The sequence below is a fragment of the Rhinopithecus roxellana genome, chromosome 9, assembly GCF_007565055.1.
Source record: "Rhinopithecus roxellana isolate Shanxi Qingling chromosome 9, ASM756505v1, whole genome shotgun sequence".
NCBI classification, from domain to species: domain Eukaryota; kingdom Metazoa; phylum Chordata; class Mammalia; order Primates; family Cercopithecidae; genus Rhinopithecus; species Rhinopithecus roxellana.
In genome coordinates, this window is record NC_044557.1 from 106,768,424 (window position 1) to 106,792,010 (window position 23,587).

At 42.7% G+C, this 23,587-nt stretch overlaps 1 protein-coding gene across 1 annotated transcript; it reads left to right on the forward strand.

Annotated features, from left to right (window-relative positions):
* Positions 1–1,176: 1,176 nt before the first annotated feature.
* On the forward strand, positions 1,177–23,152 carry DSCC1 (DNA replication and sister chromatid cohesion 1). The gene is made up of 9 exons (XM_010357782.2): positions 1,177–1,494; positions 4,518–4,686; positions 7,272–7,406; positions 10,650–10,740; positions 12,705–12,843; positions 13,609–13,661; positions 14,507–14,661; positions 18,020–18,168; positions 22,076–23,152. The coding sequence occupies exons 1-9, from the start codon at positions 1,313–1,315 to the stop codon at positions 22,182–22,184; spliced, it is 1,182 nt and encodes a 393-aa protein (XP_010356084.1). The 5' UTR covers positions 1,177–1,312; the 3' UTR covers positions 22,185–23,152.
* The last annotated feature ends 435 nt before the right edge of the window (positions 23,153–23,587 follow it).

Sequence of the window (23,587 nt, forward strand, 5' to 3'; positions counted from 1 at the left end):
TGGGATTACAGGCTTGAGCCACCGCGTCCGGCCGCATTCAGATGTTTTAAAAGAGGCTAGTGAAGAAGTAGGTCACATGAATCAACCTTTCCACCACCAATGAAAGCACCGCCCAGACTCCTGGGATGACCTACTCTGATATTTTCATATCATTTTACCTAAGAGTTGAAAAAAAATGCCTGCTCAGATCCTTTGAATTCAACACCTTACCCACCACTTTCTTTCACTTCAAGCAAGGTCTGATTTGCACTAACTAGTAGGAGGTCACCATCTGTAAAGTGATTTCTCCCAGACTATTTTAGCTCTCAGGGACGGCCAGGGCCCTAAATGAATCTGTAAGCACCTCTGGGAAAGTTTACACATTATGCTGTTGCAAGCAATCCATGTATGTGTGCATAGTGAAAACCTTTTCTCTTAAAACTCTTAATACTGAAGTTCCCCAAACCTTTGGAAAATGTGCAAGTCACAGATGCTCCTGTGAGTTGTGTTTTTCCCTTCGGGTGCGTCCTCAACCTTGGTTAAATAAACCTCTATTGAACGAGACCTGCATCAGTCACTTTTTGGTTAACACTAGGTATTCAACGAATAGACTAGTCTTGCCGTTGTCTCCAGATATGATGCTGCCCTGGCCCAAAGAAGTGAGATACTCCTTCTCAGGACCTCGCTCCCAAGCATAGGTTATTTGCACAAAACCCTGCAGGAAGCTTTTGGAGCCACAGTCAACTAAGCTGGAGTCAGACTCTGTTACCTCCTGGCTCTGCCATCACGAGCAAGGAGCCTGCTTCCTCATTGGCAAATGGAAATGACCAAGGGACCACCTTACAGGGTTGTGGCAACGGGCTCATGGAATTATACGTGCCAAGTGGTTATCACTGGGCCCGCCACTGGCGGAAGATGAGACAATGTGGACGGGGAGGAAATGGGAGCATCGGCTGGAAACCACGGTCGGAGATCGGATGGGGGGCGGGCAAAGGCACAGCGGAAAGGGTGGGCGAGGGATCCGTGTCCCAACCTGCCGGGTCGCAGCTCTGCCCTGCGAGCTTCCGCCGAGACCGCCCCCCGGGAAGCCGCGTTTCCTTCCTGCAGTCGCGGTACCGCGTGGGGCACGGAGGGGCTCACGCACCCAGGAGCTTGCAGGCCTTCCCGAGGGCGTGCCCGCAGCGCGCTCCGCCCCGGAAACACGCCCACTGCCGCTTTGGCGCGCTTTCTAAACGTTCGGGTTTCCTAGCGTCCCGCTGCTTGGGAACTTATTTCTTGCCTGCCAAGCCCGCCGCCACCCGGGCGCGGCGGGACTCCTAGACCCAGCGCTGCGATGAAGAGGACCCGCGAGGAGGTGGATGCGACGCTGCAGATCGCCAAGCTGAATGCGGCCGAACTGCTGCCAGCGGTGCACTGCCTGGGCTTCGGCCCGGGGGCCAGCGGCGCTGCCGCCGGCGACTTCTGCCTGCTGGAGCTGGAGCCCACACTGTGCCAGCAGCTGGAGGATGGGCAGAGGTGAGCCCTAGACACGCCACGCCCCCAGCCTCGAGCCGGCCACGTTATTTTCTAATCGGGGAAACTCGGGATGAGGAAACGGCCAGAGAGATGCACTGACTTGGCGGGGGGGCTCATAGCAAGCTGCCTGTTCCCGAGGAGTCCACGCCTCCGGTGGGCAGTCCAGTTAGCTGCACTGCGGTGATGAGTAGCACTGGTCCAGCTGACTTTGGAGGCGTGTGTCAGCGAAAGCAGGTCAGGAAATACTAATACAACCTCAGTGAAGTTTCTGAAGAGTTACCGGTGATTACAGGGACTCTACAGGACACCGATCATTCTACCTTAAAATACAGTGGTGATAGCCAATATTTATAGAATTCTTGCCTTCCACATATTTATTTTACTCAGACGACAGATAGGAAGTGTTGGGAATCAGCTTACAGACTTGGTAATTGGGCGAGACCCCAACCCACCCCAAAGCAAACTTACTCAGTAGGGATCTGAAGCTGTTTCTAATTCCAGGTCAGAAACAAAGTTGCTGCAAGATCATTGATTAAAAGTCGAAGTTGAGGTAGTTTTTTTAAAGCAGTCTTGAGAAGTCTAGAGAATCGTTGTATCCCTCCACCCTGTGCAGTCCCAACTCCTGCAAAATAGGAAGCTCCAGCTTGATTCTCTTCTGCACAATTGGTCCTCCGACACCTATATTTTATTAGGCTATTTTTTTCTCTTTTTTCTTTCTTTTTTTTTTTTTTTTTTTTTTTTTTGTGAGACGGAGTCTGGCTCTGTCGCCCAGGCTGGAGTGCGGTGGCCGGCTCTCAGCTCACTGCAAGCTCCGCCTCCCAGGTTCACGCCATTCTCCTGCCTCCGCCTCCCAAGTAGCTGGGACTACAGGCGCCCGCCTCGTCGCCCGGCTAGTTTTTTGTATTCTTTAGTAGAGACGGGGTTTCACCGTATTAGCCAGGATGGTCTCGATCTCCTGACCTTGTGATCCGCCCGTCTCGGCCTCCCAAAGTGCTGGGATTACAGGCTTGAGCCACCGCGCCCGGCCAGCCATCTTTTTTCTTAATGGAATCCTTTAGGCTGTCTTTCAATTTTCAAACTTTGCCCACCAAAGAGTATTAGAGTAAACTGGCCATTCTTCAGATACTTACTATATACCTCAAAGTACCTTTAAGGGAACTGAAAGAACTTCACTCATCTGTTTCTATCCCAGCTCAGTTGGTGGAGAGTTGCGAAAGGAACTCAGGTGTGAGGGTTTTCTCTCGGTCCAGTTCTAGTTAATCCAGCTGACAAAAACAAACAAACAAAGGCCCTGGAAACGTGTGTTTTTAATTTTGGGGTGTAGGGAGGGATGGTATAAACAAAATATTTCAAAGTGGGGGTGGTGCAGTTAGACAAATACATGTTAAAGACTAGGTATTTGGGCCTATTAAGTATTTATTAGCACCGGGAATCTAAAAAACCTTTTATTCTTTTCACTTAAATGAAGACTTAGTCAAAAATAAATACACAGTCTGCTATTTCTGGGTTTTTTTTTTTTTTTTTTTTTTTTTGAGACGGAGTCTCGCTCTGTCACCCAGGCTGGAGTGCTGTGGCCGGATCTCAGCTCACTGCAAGCTCCGCCTCCCGGGTTCACGCCATTCTCCTGCCTCAGCCTCCTGAGTAGCTGGGACTACAGGCGCCGCCACCTCGCCCGGCTAGTTTTTTGTATTTTTTTTAGTAGAGACGGGGTTTCACCGTGTTAGCCAGGATGGTCTCGATCTCCTGACCTCGTGATCCGCCCGTCTCGGCCTCCCAAAGTGCTGGGATTACAGGCTTGAGCCACCGCGCCCGGCATCTGGTTTCTTATTATTTATTCAAAAGAAACGGGTTGCGCACAGGAGTATTAAATACTTTACAGACAAGGAAAACTGCTAGAACCAACCCTCCTGTCGTTGCCATCATCTTTGTTTTTAGTCCTTCCTTTTCCTCCTCTTCACCTTCATCCTTTCCCTCTTCCTTCTTTTTTCTTTATCTTTTTTTTTGGGAAGAGGGTGGTGGGAACAGGGTCTCACTCTTGTCAGCCAGGCTGGAGTGGAGTGGCACAATCATGGCTCACTGCATGATGGTACCGTGACTACTCCGGCTCAGGTGATCCTCCCACCAGCTTCCTGAGTAGCTGAGACTTCAGGTGTGCACAACCACACCCAGCTAACTTTAAAATTTTTCTTTTGTAGAGTTGAGGTCTTGCTATGTTTCTCAGGCTGGTCTCAAACTCCTGCTCTCAAGCGATCTTCTGGCCTCAGCCTCCTAAAGTGCTAGGATTACAGGCATGAGCCACGGCGTCCTTGCTTTTCTTCAGCTGTGACAAAATCCGTTTGTCAAAGTCTTTAGTTTAGTCCAGTTTGTAAACATATCCTTTTCATATTTTTCATTCACCACTGCATCCTTTTTTTATAAGGTCTCAATTTTTTTGCAGCACAACTTATGGTTGGGCCAGGATGTGCTGCTTTGATTGTGAGGGGATACTCAGAACAAAACAAGGATGACACTTGGGTGGTACCAGGAGCAGCAGCTTGGCCTTTCTTGGGGAGCTTGTTAGAAATACAGGACCCTGGGTCCCATCCCGGACCCACTGAATCCCACTTTGCTTTTAAACAACATTCTCTAAGATGCCTATGCATACATTTGAGAAGTATCACTTTAGCATGTTGTAGAAAATTGTGACAGCTTGACTGAGGCTTCAGGATGCTTTGTCTTATGTTCTTTCCAGCAGTTTGCACAAAGATGCCATGTAGTGCCATTTGTCCTCTTGGCCTCTATGGATCTGTCTTGCCCATCTTTAGTTATTTTTCCTTAATGAGACTCTGGGTAGGCCGTCTGTGTGGCTCTCACTTAGCCCAATGCTTGCTGTGTGGAATCCATCATTGTGCTAGCAGGGGGCAGAGGCAGCATCAAAACTTAATTCTAAGTTCTGTAAGCCTAGAGGGTTTGAGAACTGTTTATAATGAAAATGTCTACTGGAGTGTCAATAAATCATGTATTTTCCCCCCATTTTGCTACAGTCTTGTGATTCGTGGTGATAAAGACGAGCAAGCTGTGCTGTGCAGTAAAGACAAAACATACGACTTGAAGATAGCGGACACTTCCAATATGTTGCTTTTCATTCCTGGTTGTAAAACTCCAGACCAGCTGAAGAAGGAAGATTCACACTGTAACATTATTCACACTGAGGTGCTCTTTTCTGTACTCTGATTTATAAAAGTCTGAGAATGAAAAGAGATATGGTAATTTGGTCTTTAAAAACTTTACGTGTAAAATCTATAATCAAGGAGAATCTAAGAAGTTCTTTAAAGAAATTTGAATTTCTCAGCATTTTGCTTGTTTGTTGCTTGTTTGTTGGAGTCTTGTGAACTTGTTTGTTGGGGTCTTGTGAACTTGTTTGTTGGAGTCTTGTGAACTTGTCTGTTCACAAGACAAGTTGCTTGTTTGTTGGAGTCTTGTGAACTTGTCTGATTTTTCCTATTTTGATTTTCAAGTCCCAGACAATTTGATCTTTTTTCTATAATGTGCAAAGTTTGTTATTCAATGACTCATTCTAAAAATCCTACCTATTTTTAGTAGATTTTGCTGCGGATATGTTTTGAAAGGAGACTCCCTCAAACCATAACTGGTTCATTTGATAATATTTATGAGAAGAAGAAATGAAGAAATTTGAGCCAGGTGTGGTGGCTCACGCCTGTAATCCTAGCACTTTGGGAGGCCAAGGTGGGGAGATTGCCAGAGCTTAGGAGTTTGAGACCAGTCTGGGCAACACGGTAAAACTCTGTCTCTACTAAAAATACAAAAAATTAGCCGGGCGTGGTGGCATACACCTGTAATCCAAGCTACTTGGAAGGCTGAGGTAGGAGAATTGCTTGAACCCAGGAGGCAGAGGTTGCAGAGAGCTGAGATCACGCCACTGCACTCCAGCCTGGGTGACAGAGCGAGACTCTGTCTCCAAAAAAGAAATGAAGAAATTTGAGTTTTTGAAGGAAGTGTGTTTCTTAGCTTTGAAGTTTGTTTAGTTCATTAATATCCGTAACCAAGTATAACAAATTTTTAATTATTTTGGAGAATATTGATGGCAGTAACCAAACAAATCTCCATTCTGTCTGTTACATATATAACAATCCAAGCATAGCCCTTATTTCTTTGAGAATGACTTTAGGCCAACTATATCCTTAAATACAGAGTTGGAGAGGAATGAAGGGAAAATGCTGGGAAGCTTCAGTGATTCATGTGATGTTACTAGAACAGAGGAACATCCAGTAAATATACTAGGTTGGTTTTTATAGGGTTTTAAGTCTTTCATTGTAATTAACTAAAAATATTGGCAGTTCATCCTATTGTAAAAAAGTAATTTTTTCATCGCTTATGTGTTCTGTAGGTGTTTTTGTGAGGGCATAATAATATCTCTAAGAATCTTTGAGCTCTTGCTTGTTATGGAAATTCTATGTACTGAGATTGGCTAAAACTTCAGGATCCACTAACCAAAGCCATAATCGTGATTGAACCTCATATGCTTAAAGGGGTTACATAAGAAATAGGCTGGGGTTGATAAATGGTGGTAGATACCCAGGAGTAACAGGGAGTGGTTGAGTCTACAGCAAATTGCAAAACACAATCCCCAAGTAGGTGGACGGCCACTACTCAGCTGCCTTGTGGGAAAGTAGGCCCAGCATTGCTAGACTTATTTTTTCCAAGTAATTCTTGAAATTTAGATTTTTGGGTGAAATCTAATTTTTTTAATGTTGGCATCTAATTGAAACACTATGCCAAACCTCCCCCAGCACACAAAAGCATACCACAATATCTGTGTATTGGATGTAGCCAGAAGGCTGCCATTTTTTTGTTTTGCTTTGTTTTTCCTGAGGTGATCATAAAACAGCAAACCACTTTTAACTATGGATAAAATCAGTCTGTCAGATTTGGTCCTTAAGCTCTTCTTTGGGAGGCCTTAGATTCAGCAACATCTCCTTGAGGCTCTAGGCCTCATCTTGTCCATCAAGCCTTATCCTAGTTTGAAAGTAGAAGCATCCCCTGTCCTTCCATTTCAGAGTTGGAGGGCATCCCAAAGGTAATCCAGTTTAGCCTTTTTTTTTCTTTTATGGAACACTTATTGGGCAACTACTCAGTGCTAGGAACTAGGCAAGTCCTGTAGGTGCAGGCAAGGATAACAGATACTCATCCATTCTCTAGCCTCTTATCAACTAGATTTTGAGTGGTAGGCTCTCACTATTTCACAAATCAAACAGAGGAATTAGCTGCAGTTCTAAACAGTACAAAGATCTTGCATTAAACAGAAATCTCTCCTTTAACTTTTGCCTCATTTTGACATGAGGAACACACTCCCTCTTCCCTTTAACGTCCCTATTTGAAGACTATGATAATACCTTTTCTCTATTTTCTGCTTTTTTTTTTTTTTTTGCCTAAGTATATTCATTTTTAGTTGTTTCCACCTGGTTTGGAGAATTGTCACCATCCTGGTCATTTTTTCTGGGCATACTCTAGTTTTCAGAGTATATTTGAGATGTGACAATCATTGATTCTTACAATGTTGACAGTATCTTATTAAGGGGATCTGAAAAGATGGTCTTGAGGATGCCCATCCATCTAGTTGAGATGGCTGGAAAAATACCTTCCTGATACAAAGCGGAATACCTTGGGGCTTCCTTTTCTCAGTACTTGTTGAGGGGGCAGATTAATAAGCTGGAATTTTGTATGAAATTTTCCTTTAGAATGGCCCCTAAAAGGTTATGATATATTATAATTTCCAGATCTTTGGTTTTTCTAATAATTATTGGGAATTAAGAAGATGTAGACCTAAGTTAAAGAAGCTAAAGAAACTTTTGATGGAAAATCCGTATGAAGGACCTGACAGTCAAAAAGAGAAGGATTCAAATAGCTCAAAAGTAAGACTCTTATTTTCACTTTTTTATTTGGAATTTAACAACTATAATCAGAGGCACTTAATGGTCACATTCTTTTTAAAATTTATGTTATATAGCTGTTAAATGCTTGTGTTAAAAAAAGTTATAAAATTTCAAGCATACCCCAAAACAGACAGAGTAGTATAATGACCCCATATATTCATCATTCACTTGAACAATTAATGTCCTGTCAGTCTTGTTTCTTCTAACCCCTTTCTATCCTTTCATCTTTTAAATTTTTCTGGAGTATTTTAAGGCAGATCCTATATATCATAATGCCATTATATAGCTAAAAGCTTCTCATATTCTTAACTTTGAAATAATAGTTTTTTAGAGGTAAAAATTTTTTTATTTAATTAAAAATATGACTAGATGCTCTTGAGAGGGGACATAATGGAAGGTATTCTTACTCCAATGTCAAAATTAACTAATTCCTGAAAGTATGGAAAAATACAAAGTAAAAACCAGTTTTAAAGTGTTTTTTTTTTTGAGGTGGAGTCTCGCTCTGTTGCCCAGGCTGGAGTGCAGTGGCGCGATCTCGGCTCACTGCAAGCTCTGCCTCCCGGGTAAACACCATTCTCCTGCCTCAGCCTCCCAAGTAGCTGGGACTACAGGCGCCCGCCACCACGCCCGGCTAATTTTTTTGTATTTTCAGTAGAGACGGGGTTTCACCGTGTTTGCCAGGATGGTCTCGATCTCCTGACCTTGTGATCCGCCCGCCTCGGCCTCCCAAAGTGCTGGGATTACAGGCGTGAGCCACCGTGCCCGGCCAGTTTTAAAGTTTTTAATGTAAAAATTACAGAACTCTGCTGGTATATGAAGACCATGTTTATACTAGAAGTTCCCTTTTTTTCCAATGGGCTCTTTCTAAAACTTTTTTTGGTAACAGCTTTATTGAGATATAATTCACATACCAAACAATTCACCAATTTTAAAGTGTGCAATTGAATACTTTTTAGTACATTCACAGAGTTGTGAAACCATTACCACCATCACGTTTAGAACATTTTTATAACCCCAGAAAGAAACCCTGTAGCCTTTAGCTGTCACCTTCCAGTACCACTTCTTCTTTCCCCTTTCCCCTTAGCTCTAGGCTACCACTAATAGACTTTCTGTCTATATATATGCCTATTCTGGACATTTCATATAAATGGAATCATATAATATGTGGCCTTTTGTGACTGGCTTCTTTCACTTAGCATAATCATTTCAAGGTTCATTTATGTTGTAGCATGTATCAGTGTTTTGTTTTGTTTGCAGATGGAGTTTTGCTCTTCTTGTCCAGGCTGGAGTGCAATGGCAGAATCTTGGCTCACTGCAACCTCCACCTTCTGGGTTCAAGTGATTTTCCTGCCTCAGCCTTCTGAATAGCTGGGATTACAGGTGCACGCCACCATGCCCAGCTAATTTTTTACTTTTAGTAGAGATGGGGTTTCACCATGTTGGCCAGGCTAGTCTTGGACTCCTGACCTCAGGTGATCTGCCCGCCTCAGCCTCCCAAAGTGGTGGGATAACAGGCATGAGCCACCACGCCCGGCTGCAGTGTTTTATTCCTTTTTTTGCTGAATAATATCTCATTTTATGGACATACCCATATTTTATTCATTCACTTGTCAGCTAATAGACATCTGTGTAACTTCTACTTCTTGGTTATTATGAATAATGCTTCTGTGAACATTCGTGTACAAGATTTTATGTGGACCTATGTTTTCATTTTTCTTGGGTATGTACCTAGGAGTGGAACTGAGGGGTCATGTGGTGACTCTGTATAAGCTTTCAAGCTGCCATACTGTTTTCCAGAGTGGCTGCACTAGTTTCCATTGATGTTGAACATCTCACGGGCTTATTGACAATTTGTATATCTTTGGAGAAATGCCTATTCAGTTTCTTTGCCTGATTTTTAATTATTTGTCTTATTACTGAGTTGTAAGTGAATTCTTTAGATAGTCTAGATTTAAGTCCTTTATCAGATATATTATTCGCAAATATTTTCTCCCATTTTGTGGGCTGTCTTTTGACTTTCTTGCTTTTTTTTTATTGCAGTAAAATCTACATAACATAAAATTTAACATTTTTGGGGTTGGGGGCAGTGGTTCACACCTGTAATCCCAGCAATTTAGGAGGCCAGGGTGGGAGAATTGCTTGAGCCCAGGAGTTTGAGACCATTCTGGGCAACACAGCAAGAACCTGTCTCTACAAAAATTTTAAAAATTAGCTGGGCATAGTTGCACCAGGATGAGGTGAGAGAATCACATGAGCCTAGGAGGTCAGGGCTGCAAGTGAGCCATGATCACACCACTGCAGTCCAGCCTGGTGACAAAATGAGACCTTGTATTAAAAAAAAAAAAAAAAAAAGAGGGCGGGTGGGGTGGCTCACACCTGTAATTCCAGCACTTTGGGGGACCAAGGCAGGCAGATCACCTGAGGCCGGGAGTTCGAGACCAGCCTGACCAACATGGAGAAACCCCATCTCTACTAAAAATACAAAATTTGCCGGGCGTGGTGGCGCATGCCTATAATCCCAGCTACTCGGGAGACTGAGGCAGGAGAATCACTTGAACCTGGGAGGCGGAGGTTGCGGTGAGCTGAGATCGTGCCATTGCACTCCAGCCTGGGCAACAAGAGCAAAACTCCATCTCAAAAACAAAAAGAAAGAAAAAATAAAATTTACCATTTTAAAGTATACAGTTCAGTAGCATCAAGTACATTCATAGTGGTATGCAGTCTTTAGCACCATCCATCTCTATAACTTTTTCATCTTCTCAAACTGAAACTCTGTGCTTGTTAAACAATAACTCCCGTTTCCGCGTCCCCTCAGCCCCTGGCAACCACCATTCTACTTCCTATCTCTATGAATTTCACTGCTTTTAATACCTCAGATAAGGGGAATCATACAGTATTTGTCCTTTTGTGGTGATAGTGTTTTGAAGTACAAAAGTTTATAATTTCGATGATGTTCAGTTGATCTACTTTTTCTTTTGTTGCTTGCGTTTTTGGTGTCATTTAATAAGTCATCACCAAATCCAGTGTCATGAAGATTTACCTCTTTGTTTTCTAAGATATCCATTGATTTTGTGTAGAAATCATTATACATTAACAAAAGAAACTGAGCTAGTGCATAAATATTGCCTTAATCTGTTCATGTATTTATTCCCCAATATTCAGCAAGAAATCTAAAAGCAAAATATTCTTCAAAGGTCTTAAAATATTTTTTTCTTTTTGCAGTATACAACTGAAGATTTGCTTGATCAAATTCAGGCAAGTGAGGAAGAAATAATGACCCAATTACAAGTTCTAAATGCCTGTGAGATTGGAGGTAGCATTACTTACTGCTATTATAACAATGATGACATTGGCCATCGTAAGGGAGATAAGTTTTTGGACATCTTCACCCTACCCATATAGTTTATTTAATATTCTTTTGGGTTTAAGGATGGTGTCATTTGGGCCGGGCGCAGTGGCTTACGCCTGTAATCCCAGCACTTTGGGAAGCTGAGGCGGGTGGATCACTTGAGGCCAGGAGTTTGAGACCAGCCTGGCCAACATGGTGAAACCCTGTCTCTATGAAAATACAAAATTAGCTGGGTGTGGTGGTGCATGCCTGTAATTCCAGCTACTTGGGAGGCTGAGGCACGAGAGTTGCTTGAACCTGGGAGGCAAAGGTTGCAGAGAGCTGAGATGGAACCACTGTACGTTAGCTTGGGCATCAGAGTGAAACTCTGTCTAAAAAAAGAAAAGATGGTAATATTTGTCTTTCTCATTGTGGGATAGAGACTACATGTGATCATCTTAACATGAGGTCAATCTGCTACCAGTGACTTTAATCACACTTTGACTCCTTCCAACTTTTTTGAATTAAATGGTAAAGGAAGAACCATGTTTGATTAAGAAAGGTCCAGGCTGGGCGCGGTGGCTCAAACCTGTAATCCCAGCACTTTGGGAGGCCGAGGCTGGGCAACAGAGTGAGACTCCATCACAAATAAATAATAAATAAATAAAATGGCATGTCATAATCTCTCACAGGAATAGGAAAGGGATCTTTATGATGCCCAGCCCTTAACTTGGCCCTCATCCACATTGTACCTCAGAGTCTATCATCTCTTTGGTGAGCTGGACTTCTTTATGAGTATAGAAATGCCTCTGCAAGATAGCTGTGATGAGAGTTATAACCATGGTAGTGCAGCACAGCAGCGATTATCATGAATATTGAACCTATGACCTTTACCTCATTTGTATGATACTCTAATGAAATGACTGTACCAACTGCAGATTTTCCTAATTTCTGTTTAGAATGACAAGATTATTTTGAGATAATTAGGGTGCCATGCTATGTGCCTTTAACATCCCAGCTACTCTGTAGGCTGAGGCAGGAGGATCATTTGAGCACAGGAGTTTAAGACCAGCTTGGGCAAGAGTAAGACCCCATCTCTAAGGAAAAAAAGAAAAAAAGAAGAAGAAAGAAAGCACTTGAGAAAAGCTAGTCATATGTAAAGTACTCTTGAAAAACAACTTGATCTCCCTGAAGACACAATTTAAAATGATTGGGAGAAAAGCTTAAAAAGAAGCACTGTTTACAGAAAGTGAATAGTTTTTTTTTTTTTTTTTTTTTTTTGAGATAGTCTCACCATTGCCCAGGCTGGAGTACAGTGGTGTAATTGTGGCTCACTGCAACCTTGGCCTCCTAGGTTCAAGCAATTCTCGTGCCTCAGCCTCCTGAGCAGCTGGGATTACAGGTGTGTGCCACCGTGCCCAGCTAATTTTTTGTATTTTTAGTAGAGATGGGGTTTCACTATGTTGGCCAGGCTGGTCTCAAACTCCTGGCCTCAGGATCCCAAAGTGCTGGAATTACAGGAGTGAGCCAGCACACCCAGCCTATTGTCTCATTTTTGCAGTGGGCAAGAGTATGCTGTGACTTTATCAATCTATTAGCTAGTTTACATAAAATGTTCTTTGGGCCGGGCACGGTGGCTCATGCCTGTAATCCCAGCACTTTGGGAGGCCGAGGTGGGCTGCTCATGTGAGGTCGGAAGTTCAAGACCAGCCTGGCCAACATGGTAGGCCCCTGTGTACTAAAAATACAAAAATTAGCCAGGCATGATAGTGCATGCCTGTAGTCCCAGCTACTTCGGAGGTTGAGATGGGAGAATTGCTTGAATTCAGGAGGCAGAGGTTGCAATGAGCTGAGATCACGGTACTGCACTCTAGCTTGGGAGACAGAGTTGAGACCCTGCCTTAAAAAAAAAAAAGTTCTTTGGTAAATATAACTTATGCAATTTGTAGGTTATTGGAGGATTCTTGAATTTGATTATGAGATGAAACTTCTGAATCATGTAACTCAGCTTGTGGATTCCGAATCATGGTCTTTTAGCAAAGTTCCTTTGAATACATGCCTTCAGGAACTTGGACCATTGGAGCCAGAGTAAGTATTTTAATTTCTTGTCTATCCAGATTTCCTTAAGGGGAAGGGAGTTCTTTTACAGATTGGAATTAAACCCAGGGCATAAACTACAATAGTTATATTTTGATATCTTTGAGAAATATTTAAATTACAACCAAAGAAGATTTGGGAATTTTGGTCACTGGGGTGAATACATGTGCATTATCTTGTTTGTTTTTGGCCATAAAAATATAAAGAAATAGGCCGGGTGCAGTGGCTCATGCCTGTAATTCCAGCACTTTGGAAGGACAAGGCGGGTGGATCATGAGGTCAGGAGATCGAGACTGTCCTGGCCAACATCGTGACACCCAGTCTCTACTAAAAAATACAAAAATTAGCTGGGCGTGCTGGTGCTTGCCTGTAGTCCCAGCTGCTTGGGAGGCCGAGGCGGGAGAATTGCTTGAACTCCAGAAGTGGAGGTTGCAGTGAGCCGAGATCGTACTACTGCACTCTCAAAAAAATAAATAAAAATAAATAATAATAAATAAGGAAATAATATGTTTGAGCTATTTTATAATAATAAATGTATGCTTACATAATTGATGTTAAAATGTTTAGCATAGGGCTTGGCACATAGTAGCTACTCAGTATATTTTAGTTCCTACTTTAAATAAAATATTTGGCAACCAAAATCACTTAGTATTTGAAATATCAAATTTCTTTCTTAATTTTGAGTTGGCAGTGGGATTAAAATATAGTGCATAAAAATGCTTATAACTTTTCAAATGGGTGTTTTAAATTTTTCAGGGAAATGATAGAACACTGTCTTAAATGTTATGGGAAGAAATATGTAGATGAAGGTAAGATTTGGAAAGTATTCTCATTTAACTCTTATATGTTAAAACTGGCATACCTTTCTAAAGCCTGTTGGTGTTAAAAATAAGAACTCTGGCTGGGTGCAGTGGCTCACACCTATAATCCCAGCACTTTGGGAGGCTGAGATGGGTGGATCACTTGAGCCCAGGATTTCGACACCAGCTTGGAGAACATGATAAAACGCTGTCTCCACAAAAAAATACAAAAATTAGCTGGGTGTGGCAGTGCAGTACTGTAGTCCCAGCTACTCAGGAATCTGAGGTGGGAGGATCACCTGAGCCTGGGGAGGTCGAGGCTACAGTGAGCCTTGCTTGTGCCACTGCTCTCTGGCCTGGGCGACAGAGTGAGACCTTCTCAAAAATAAAAAAAAAAAAAAAAAAAAAGGCCGGCACAGTGGCTCATGCCTGTAATCCCAGCACTTTGGAAGGCCAAGGTGGGCAGATCACCTGAGGTGTGAGGAGTTCGAGACAAGCCTGGCCAACATGGTGAAAACCCATCTCTACTAAAAATAAAAAACATTAGCCAGGTGTGGTGGTGCACACCTGTAATCCCAGCTTCATGGGAGGCTGGGACAGGATAATCACTTGAACCCAGGAGGTGGAGGTTGCAGTGAGCCGAGATCACGCCCAGGCTGGAGTGCATTGGCGTGATAGATAGAGCGAGACTCTATCTCAAAAAAAAAAAAAAAAAAAAAAAACCAACTACGGGGTTGTGTAAGTGAGTTTAGGTGTATAATTCCTTTCAAGAAACTGCAGTAAAAAAAGGAAACGTTAGTATAGTATTTAATTATAAGATGATAATATGAAACTATCTGATACCTTTTCCTTAGGCGAAGTTTATTTTGAGTTGGATGCTGATAAAATATGCAGAACAACAGCACAAATGCTACTTCAGAATGCAGTGAAATTCAATCTCGCTGAGTTTCAAGAAGTGTGGCAGCAGAGTGTTCCTGAAGGAATGATAACTAGTCTTGATCAGCTTAAGGTAATAGCAATAGACATTTACACCTTACTTTAATAGATGATTAATTACTAGGTGAATGATACTTGAGTTGGAGCTGAATTTGGAACCAATTTCTTTTCCTAGACACCCATTAGGAGTGCATGTACATCCAATCCATCACATAGTCCTTAAAACCCAATAAAGTATTGGAGTATACTTAACATATTATAAACTACACCTTTAAAATATTTTTAATAATTTTAGTAAGTTGCTGTCACTACAATACAGTTTTAGAACATATCTATCACCTCTATAAGATCGCTTGGGTCCATTTCCTCTTAATCCCTCTTCCTACTCAGTGTATCTCATTTTGTTCCATTTCTCACCATTTCTATCACCCCTCTCCTAGTCCAGACTACCTTGATTTTCTGCCTCTAAACAGCAATAGCATCCCTAGGCAGGCCCCTTGCACTTTTACTTTTGCTCCCTTCCAATCCATTCTCTGTGGTGCTACTAGAATGATCTTTTAAAAATGCCAGTCAGACCAGGTGTGGTGGCTTATGCCTGTAATCCCAGCACTTTGAGAGGCCAAGGCAGGCAGACCACCTGAGGTCAGGAGTTCAAGACCAGCCTGGCCAACACGGCCAAAACCCGTCTCTACTAAACATACAAAAATTAGCCAGGTGTGGTGGCGGGCACCTGTAATCCCAGTTACTCAAGAGGCTGAGGCAGGAGAATCCCTTGAACCTGGGAGGCGGCGGCTGCAGTGAGCCGAGTTCATGCCAGTGTGCTCTAGCCTGGGTGACAGCGAGACTCTGTCTCAAAAAAAAAAAAAAAGTAATAAATAAATAAATGCCAGTCAGATCAGATGAATGTCCTGCTTAAATCACTTTATTTATTTATTTATTTATTTTTGAGACTGAGTCTCATTCTGTCACCCAGGCTGGAGTACAGTGGCTCAATCTCGGCTCATTGCAACCCCCACCTCCTGGGTTCCAGGGATTCTCCTGCCTCAGGCGCCCAAGTAGCTGGGATTACAGGCACCCACCACCACACCCAGCTAATTTTTGTATGTTTGGTAGAGACAGGGTTTCGCCATGTTGGTCAGGCTGGTCTCGAACTCCTGACCTCAGGTGATTCGCCCACCTTGGCCTCCCAAAGTGCTGGGATTATAGGTGTGAGCCACTGCACCTGGCCTTAAATCAGTTTAATGGTTGCCTATTGCACTCAAGATAAAAAAAATTCAGAATTCATGTCTTGGCCTATAAAGGCCTTTCAGGATCACCTTCATAGCTTCATCTCTGGCTACTTTCCCTTCTGCTCACTGCATACCAACCCTCTTTCAGGTTTTCAAGATCATCAAGCTCTCACCTACCTTAGGACCTTCAAACAAAGCTTTTTGTTCTAGAATGATATTCTAATTTCATCTGGTCACCTCCTGCTCATCTTTGAGTCACTTCATCAAGGAAGCCTTCATTCTCCTCTTGAAGCAAAGGCCTCTGGTTTTACTCTTCAATAGCATGCTATGCTTTCCTTCATGGCACTCTCCTCTTAGCTTGGAAAAATGTTTATGTGGTTCACCACTCTCTACTTTGATGGCATTTTGTTTGCTGTTGCTTGCTAGTATGTAGCATACTGCCTGGCATGTGGCATATACTCGGTAAATATTCCGTTAGTTAAATGTAAAGATTTGCTTGGTATTTATGGAGTTTTATGTCGAGGCACCATGCTAGGTGCTCAGGAGAAAATGTCATACAAGGTGTCATCATGGTGCTTAGCCTGGGGACTCGCAATGGGGGATGGACACATATTACATGCATAAATCTGTTCTTACAATGCAGAGTGATCTACGCCATGGGAAAGGCGTGCACACGATGTTATGAGAGCAAAGAAAAGGGGCTTACCTATCAGACTGGTCAATCACGGGTGACTTTCTGAAGGAATAGACGTTTTAGCTGCTGAGTGGAAAGATGAACTGTTGCTCTCTAGATGGAAGGAAGGCCAGAGGTGGAAATCTGAGACAGCATGGTCAAAGTTGGGGGGCAAATAAAAACTGAGGCACTGTTGTAGGGATGCATGGGCTGGAGTAAAGGATGCTTGTGAGGTAAGGACACTGTGGACTGCACTAAGGAATTTCAATTCTATCTAGAAAGCTCTTTGAGGCCACTGAGTGACATTAGTTAGAGGGGTTACCTCATCAGGAACTCATCAGTTTGGCCTTTTGAAAAGAATACTATGACAGTAAAGAAGATGGACAGATGGAAGGTTGGTTAGATTTGAAAAAGGATTACTGTGCAGGCTGTCAACACATATGTTCCCAACTAAGAGAGTACTGGCCAAGGAGATAGGTAATGGGGGAATGGATAGAGGAATCCTGAAGTCTTAACATCTATTATATAGACTTTAGTGACCACATAGGTGTGGGGTTTGACTAATGGAATCAAAGCTGATGCCTAGGTTTCCTGTTTTCCTAGGATAGTGGAACTAGAGCAGGTGTGGATGATAAACGAGTTCATGTATAGATTTGGATACAGAGGTCTGGGACTCAAAAGAGACATCTGAGCTGAAGATATAAATATTATAGTCATTAGCAAGTAAGTGGTGGCTTAGGCTACAGGTTTAGATGAGGTTACTCAGTAGAGTGACAGTGAAGCAAGTAGAGTGGTTGGGATGGAAGCCTCAGGGAGCTACAACATCAAGTTATAAGGAAAATAAGACTGTGATGTCAGGGATGGAGAGAGATTTAAAGAAGAAGGAGTAATCAACAGTAACAAAGAAAATAGAGGGCTAGGGACTGGGCACAGTGGCTCACACCTGTAATCCCAGCACTTTGGGAGGCTAAGGAGGGTGGATCACTTGAGGCCAGGAGTTCAAGACCAGCCTGACCTACATGGTGAAACCCCTTCTCTACTAAAAATATAAAAATTAGTTGGACGTGGTGGCATGTACCTGTAGTCACAGCTACTCAGGAGGTGGAGTCAGGAGACTCTCTTGAACCCAGGAGGCAGAGGTTGCAGTGAGCCAAGACTGCGCCACTGCACTCCAGCCTAGGTGACAGAGCAAGACTCTGTCTCAAAAAGAAAATAGAAGGCTAACACGATGAATCCAAGAAAAGGGCCCACTGGATTTGGCAATGACAGGTTACTGGTGACCTTTAGAACCAGAGCTGTCTTGATAAACTGCTGGTGGTAGAAGCCAGATTGCAGAGGAGGAAAGAAGTCACTGCTTAAAGGAGCTCTTTGTATGAAAAAGGCTATTGTAAATCTCTGGATAGTTTAAATTCCATGTAGCTGACAATTTGAATATCTTGAGCTAAGCTAAACCTAAAGGTAAAAGAATGAGTCATGTTTAAACATTACAACATTACTTTAACTGCTGTGTTTCTTCTCATTTCTTGTAGGGTTTAGCGCTGGTGGATAGACACTCGAGACCAGAAATCATATCTTTGCTGAAAGTAGATGATTTACCTGAGGATAATCAGGAACGTTTTAATAGCCTTTTCTCTCTAAGGGAGAAGTGGACAGAAGAAGATATTGCCCCATATATTCAGTAAGTAATTTATTAAAGACGGATTTTGAGGGTTGTTCTTTTTATGGTGAGTGGCACAGCATTTTAGATTTATGATTGGAACACAATTTTCTTGAGTATTCCCTGAGGATACTGCTTCCCTAGAAACTCTTAGGTGGTGGCTGTCTTCTCTGTCCTCCACAATTACTGCTTCTGGAGGTAGAATATGTGTTATCTCTGTTCCTCACTATTGCTTCTAAAATCACTTCTTTGCTCTCATTCCTGGAAAACTGTCCCTTTTGAGGGACAAAATACATATCCCACTATGACTCTAAGGCCAACACCCCTCTCTGATTGCCACCTCATGCCTTACTTTATTTAACATTTTGGGAGAGACCAGATTGCAGTAGAACACGTTAGCCCCAAAGTCACTTCTTACAAAATCTTGAGTCCCCTAATGCTTGAAATCAACTAACACTACAGCTTTGTCACTGCGTCACACCTCTCAGGTGTTCTTTCTTCTCTTTACCCAGCTCGAATTCCGTGGCCAATCTTCTTAGCTCTTACTGTCTACACTTTACTCCTGTGGCCCTCTCTCCCTCTTGCCATATCTGTCTGGCAAAACGCTAAAAAGATTAAACCCAACTTTCTGCTTACTCTGTGCCTACACGTGGCCAGCTACAACTTTCTGGAGAATACTACACAATGAAGCTGCCAGTCTTGCTTAAGAACCTAGTGGTACTTAGAACGGCCCCTCGCCAGGCATGATTTCCTCATGGAACTTCTCTACCCTTGGAGCTTCTTCTACATCTTCTTTTCCTTTTTCATACCAGCAGTACCCTCTGTTTCCTTTTATGATCTTATTTGTTTCAGAACATAGAAGCAGTGAGGCCAGAACAACCTTCTTTCCCACTGCCAAATCGGCCAACCTCCTCATGTGTACACCAACTTCCTTTGCAGTCCTGTGTAGTGTATGAATTTTCCATGCTCCTAAGGCCAGTCCTTCTGCAGTAGGTCCATCTCCTCTGCCTTCTTAAAGACTTGGATCCTTGGGTTACCCCTTTCACCCCTCGTGTTATTAATGTCTTCGTCTTCTGGATCAACCCCACCAGCATACAAAATTCTGTAATATTGCCCATCTTAAAAGACAACAATAGCAACCTATTAGACCCCATGTCCTTTGCTCTCCTTCATAAGAAAATGCCTTTTACAAGTTTCCTATACTCACTCTATGCTTTTCACCTCCCATTCTTTCCTTTACCCAATGACATCTTCTTTTTTTTTTTTTTTTTTTTTTTTTTTTTTGAGACGGAGTCTTGCTCTGTCGCCCGGGCTGGAGTGCAGTGGCCGGATCTCAGCTCACTGCAAGCTCCGCCTCCCGGGTTCCCGCCATTCTCCTGCCTCAGCCTCCCGAGTAGCTGGGACTACAGGCGCCCGCCACCTCGCCTGGCTAGTTTTTGTATTTTTAGTAGAGACGGGGTTTCACCGTGTTAGCCAGGATGGTCTCGATCTCCTGACCTCGTGATCCGCCCGTCTCGGCCTCCCAAAGTGCTGGGATTACAGGCTTGAGCCACCGCGCCCGGCCCCAATGACATCTTCTTAATCCAATGACATCCGTCTTTCTACACTCAATGCTTAATCATTTGTCCTTGATTACTTGACTTAGCCCTATTTGACAGTGTCTGCTTCCTCCTACTTGAAACACAAATTTCTCCCCTCTTCCTTGGATGAGAGTGGAGAAAACCATCTCTTTTGTTGATATCTCCCTTTTCTTCTCAATGTTTAAATATTGGAGTGCTCCAGGTCTATTTTTTGGCCATCTTCTCTTGTTTATACTTTTCCTTTGGTGCCCTCATCTAGGCCTGGAAACAAATTTAATGACTTCCTAATTTCATCTTCATACTTGCCCTTTTCCCTGAGGTTCAGATTCCTATATCTAGTTGCCTAATTCACCTTTCCAGTTGGATATCCAATAGGAATTTCAAGCTTAACATGTTCATAACAGAACCGTTGCTTCTCCCTCGTCCTTACCCCGCTTCATCATCACAGTTCACAGCACCACTACTAATCCAGTTACTTAAATCAAAGTCTAGGAATCATCGCTGTCCTTTCCTTCCCCTACCTTCTGGTTCAAACTATGAGCAAACCCTGATGGATCATCTTGTACCTGCCTCTGAATTGCTCTCCCTGTTCTATTTTTGCCCCCTTCCCCTTTCTCCTTCTTATACTATTTAAATATTCAAAAGTGACAATATAATGAAACCTCCATATATCTACTGCTCAGCTTCCATAATCATCAACTCATTGGCTCCTTTATTTATTTGAGACAGAGTCTCACTCTGTTGCCCAGGATGGAGTGCAGTGGTGTGATCTTGGCTCACTGCAACCTCTGCCTCCTGAGTTCAAGCGATTCTCCTGCCGTAGCCTTCCGAGTAGCTGGGACTACTGGCGTGCGCCACTGTACCCGGCTAATTTTTGTGTTTTTAGTAGAGACAAGGTTTCACCATGTTGGCCCGGCTGGTCTCAAACTCCTGACCTCAAGTAATCTGCCCACCTTCGCCTCCTAAAGTGGTGGGATTACAGGCGTGAACTACCGTGCCCAGCCACCTCCATTATTTAAAACTTAGATCACATTGTACTTTTCCATTAATTAAAACACTCTCAGTGTTTTAATTATGTAATCTTCCCATTACATGTAGAATTAAGTCACAATTCTTTTTCCCTGTGCTTCAAGGTTCTACATGATCTAGCTGTTGCCCCTTCTCCAGCTCATGTCCTCCTATTCCTCCCTCTCCTCATTATGTTCCAGTCATAATCTTCTCTTTGAGGTACAGAAGAGGAAACCAAAGTTCAGGAAGCATTGGTAACCTAGACAAGTTCACACAGGTACCTTGTATCCAGGTTCTCTGACTCTAGGCCCTGCTGTATAGGCCTCACTACTGCTTGTATTTCTAATTTAGAGGCTGTGTGATATAATAGAAATAGCATAGACTTTGAAGTTATATAAACCTGGTGGCAGAATTTGACTCTGTCATTTATTACTTGTCTGAGCCATAGTTCCTCACATCTAATATAGGGTTAAATAATACATTACTCCTAGTTTTTGTTTTTTGCTTTTTTTTTGGTTTTTTTGAGACGGAGTCTCACACTGTCGCCCAGGCTGGAGTGTAGTGGCGCGATCTCCGCTCACTGCAACCTCTGCCTCCTGGGTTGAAGCAATTCTCCTGCCCCAGCCTCCCAAGCAGCTGGAATTACAGGCACCCGCCACCACACCCTGCTATTTTTTTTTCTCTTTTTAGTAGAGACGGGGTTTCACTATGTTGGCCAGGCTGTTCTTGATCTCCTGACCTTGTGATCTGCCCACATCGGCCTCCCAAAGTGCTGGGATTACAGGCATGAGCCACCCACCTGGCCTACTCCTACTTTTATTGTGTGGGTTAAATGAGATAATACATGTTTTGTTTTTGTTTTTTGAGACGGAGTCTTGCTCTGTTGCCCAGGCTGGAGTGCAGTGGCTGGATCTCAGCTCATTGCAAGCTCCGCCTCCCGGGTTTACGCCATTCTCCTGCCTCAGCCTCCCGAGTAGCTGGGACTACAGGCGCCCGCCACCTCGCCCGGCTAGTTTTTTGTATTTTTTTAGTAGAGACGGGGTTTCACCGGGTTAGCCAGGATGGTCTCAATCTCCTGACCTCGTGATCCGCCTGTCTCGGCCTCCCAAAGTGCTGGGATTACAGGCTTGAGCCACCACGCCCGGCCGAGATAATACATGTGATGTACTTAATTTAATTAAAACTTAGAACCACTCACCACCCTATCTCTCCTACAAACACCTACACTTATGTTTGTTGAGAAGACAGATTCAGGGAGAGAGAGATAAAGTAAGTACATAATACTGTATCATAATATGTTCCCTAAAATATTCATTTTTTTTTTTTTATTGTTCCTACAGAGATTTGTGTGGAGAGAAGCAAACCATAGGTGCATTACTCACTAAATATTCTCGTTCTTCGATGCAAAATGGTGTTAAAGTTTATAATTCGAGAAGACCCATTTCTTAAAAGAACAACAGTCTTTTCTTTGGGACTCAAGTTGCTTTATCAAGTTGCTGGATACAAGAAAAATAACTTGTACTTTTATATCTGACTTTTAAAAACCTAGTCTTCTAAGGCATTTTCCTCCTCATGTTAAGCATTTTGAAACTACTGTTGTTATTTCTTAAATGTTATAGGATGTAGCTTTCAAATTACATTTGTACTATGTACACAGTGTAAACAAGGACAAAAGAAAGTATTGTTTCCTATATTATGTCTGAGGTCTCTGTGATTTACTTAAAGTTTGGCTTTTTATTTTTAAAATGTCATTTCTTTCTTTAGGATTTGATGTTCTAATCATTAATACATTTTAAGTTTTCTAGAGAACTAAACAGTAAGTTTCACAGAAGATAATTCTTTATTCACTTAAATATCATTTCTCAAGTGAGTGAGTTCCCCTCTACTTTTAGCCTTCTACCCAAACTGGAAGCCACTAGGTGCTATCAGTTATTTATATTTGTTGTTTACATCCATGAAATTGGCTGAATAATTACTCCTCTGCCTGGCGTAGACATGCACTTTGGGGGAAAAAATGGGTTTATAATCCTATAATGAAGAATACTGGCACAGGCAGTGCTCACTCGAAAATTTCAAGTAATTTCTAGTTGGTTTTGGAATGCTTGCTAAAGTTCCTTTATAGCTTTATTTTCCTCATTTGTTTTGGTTTAGATCAAAGTTCAAATTAATTTTAACTTAGCTAATGAACTGGTCACCAGGACAGTTGGAGCGGGTACAGGCCAAGGTTAAATGGTCCAAGCTTCAAAACTGTTAATGGATACTCCATAATTAATTAAACAAGGTTTAACTGTTACTGAAGTTTTCAAGTTTTTATTGTCATGAACATGAAATACAAACACGATGGCTTTGAAATGTCTTTCAATAAATGTTTCTGCATTTATATGGATTATGATATATATATACACACAGTCTATATATCGACGTGTAGTCTATTTATTTATTTATTTTGAGACGGAGTCTCGCTTTGTCACCCAGGCTGGAGTGCAGTGGCATGATCTCAGCTCACTGCAAACTCAGCTTCCCGAGTTCAGGTGATTCTGATGCCTCACCCTCCCGAGTAGCTGGGAATACAGGCGCACGCCACGACGCAGGGCTAATTTGTGTATTTTTAGTAGAGACGGGTTTTCACCATGTTGGCCAGGCTGGTCTTGAACTCCTGACCTCAAGTGATACACCTGCCTCGGCTTCCCAAAGTGCTGGAATTACAGGCATGAGCCACCACGCCTGGTCTCTGGTCTATATTTTATTCTTTTTCTTTATTTTCCTTAGATAGTCTCGGCTCTGTCGCCCAGGCTAGAGTGCAGTGGAACGATCCCAGGTCACTGCAACTTACGTCTCCTGGGTTCAAGCAA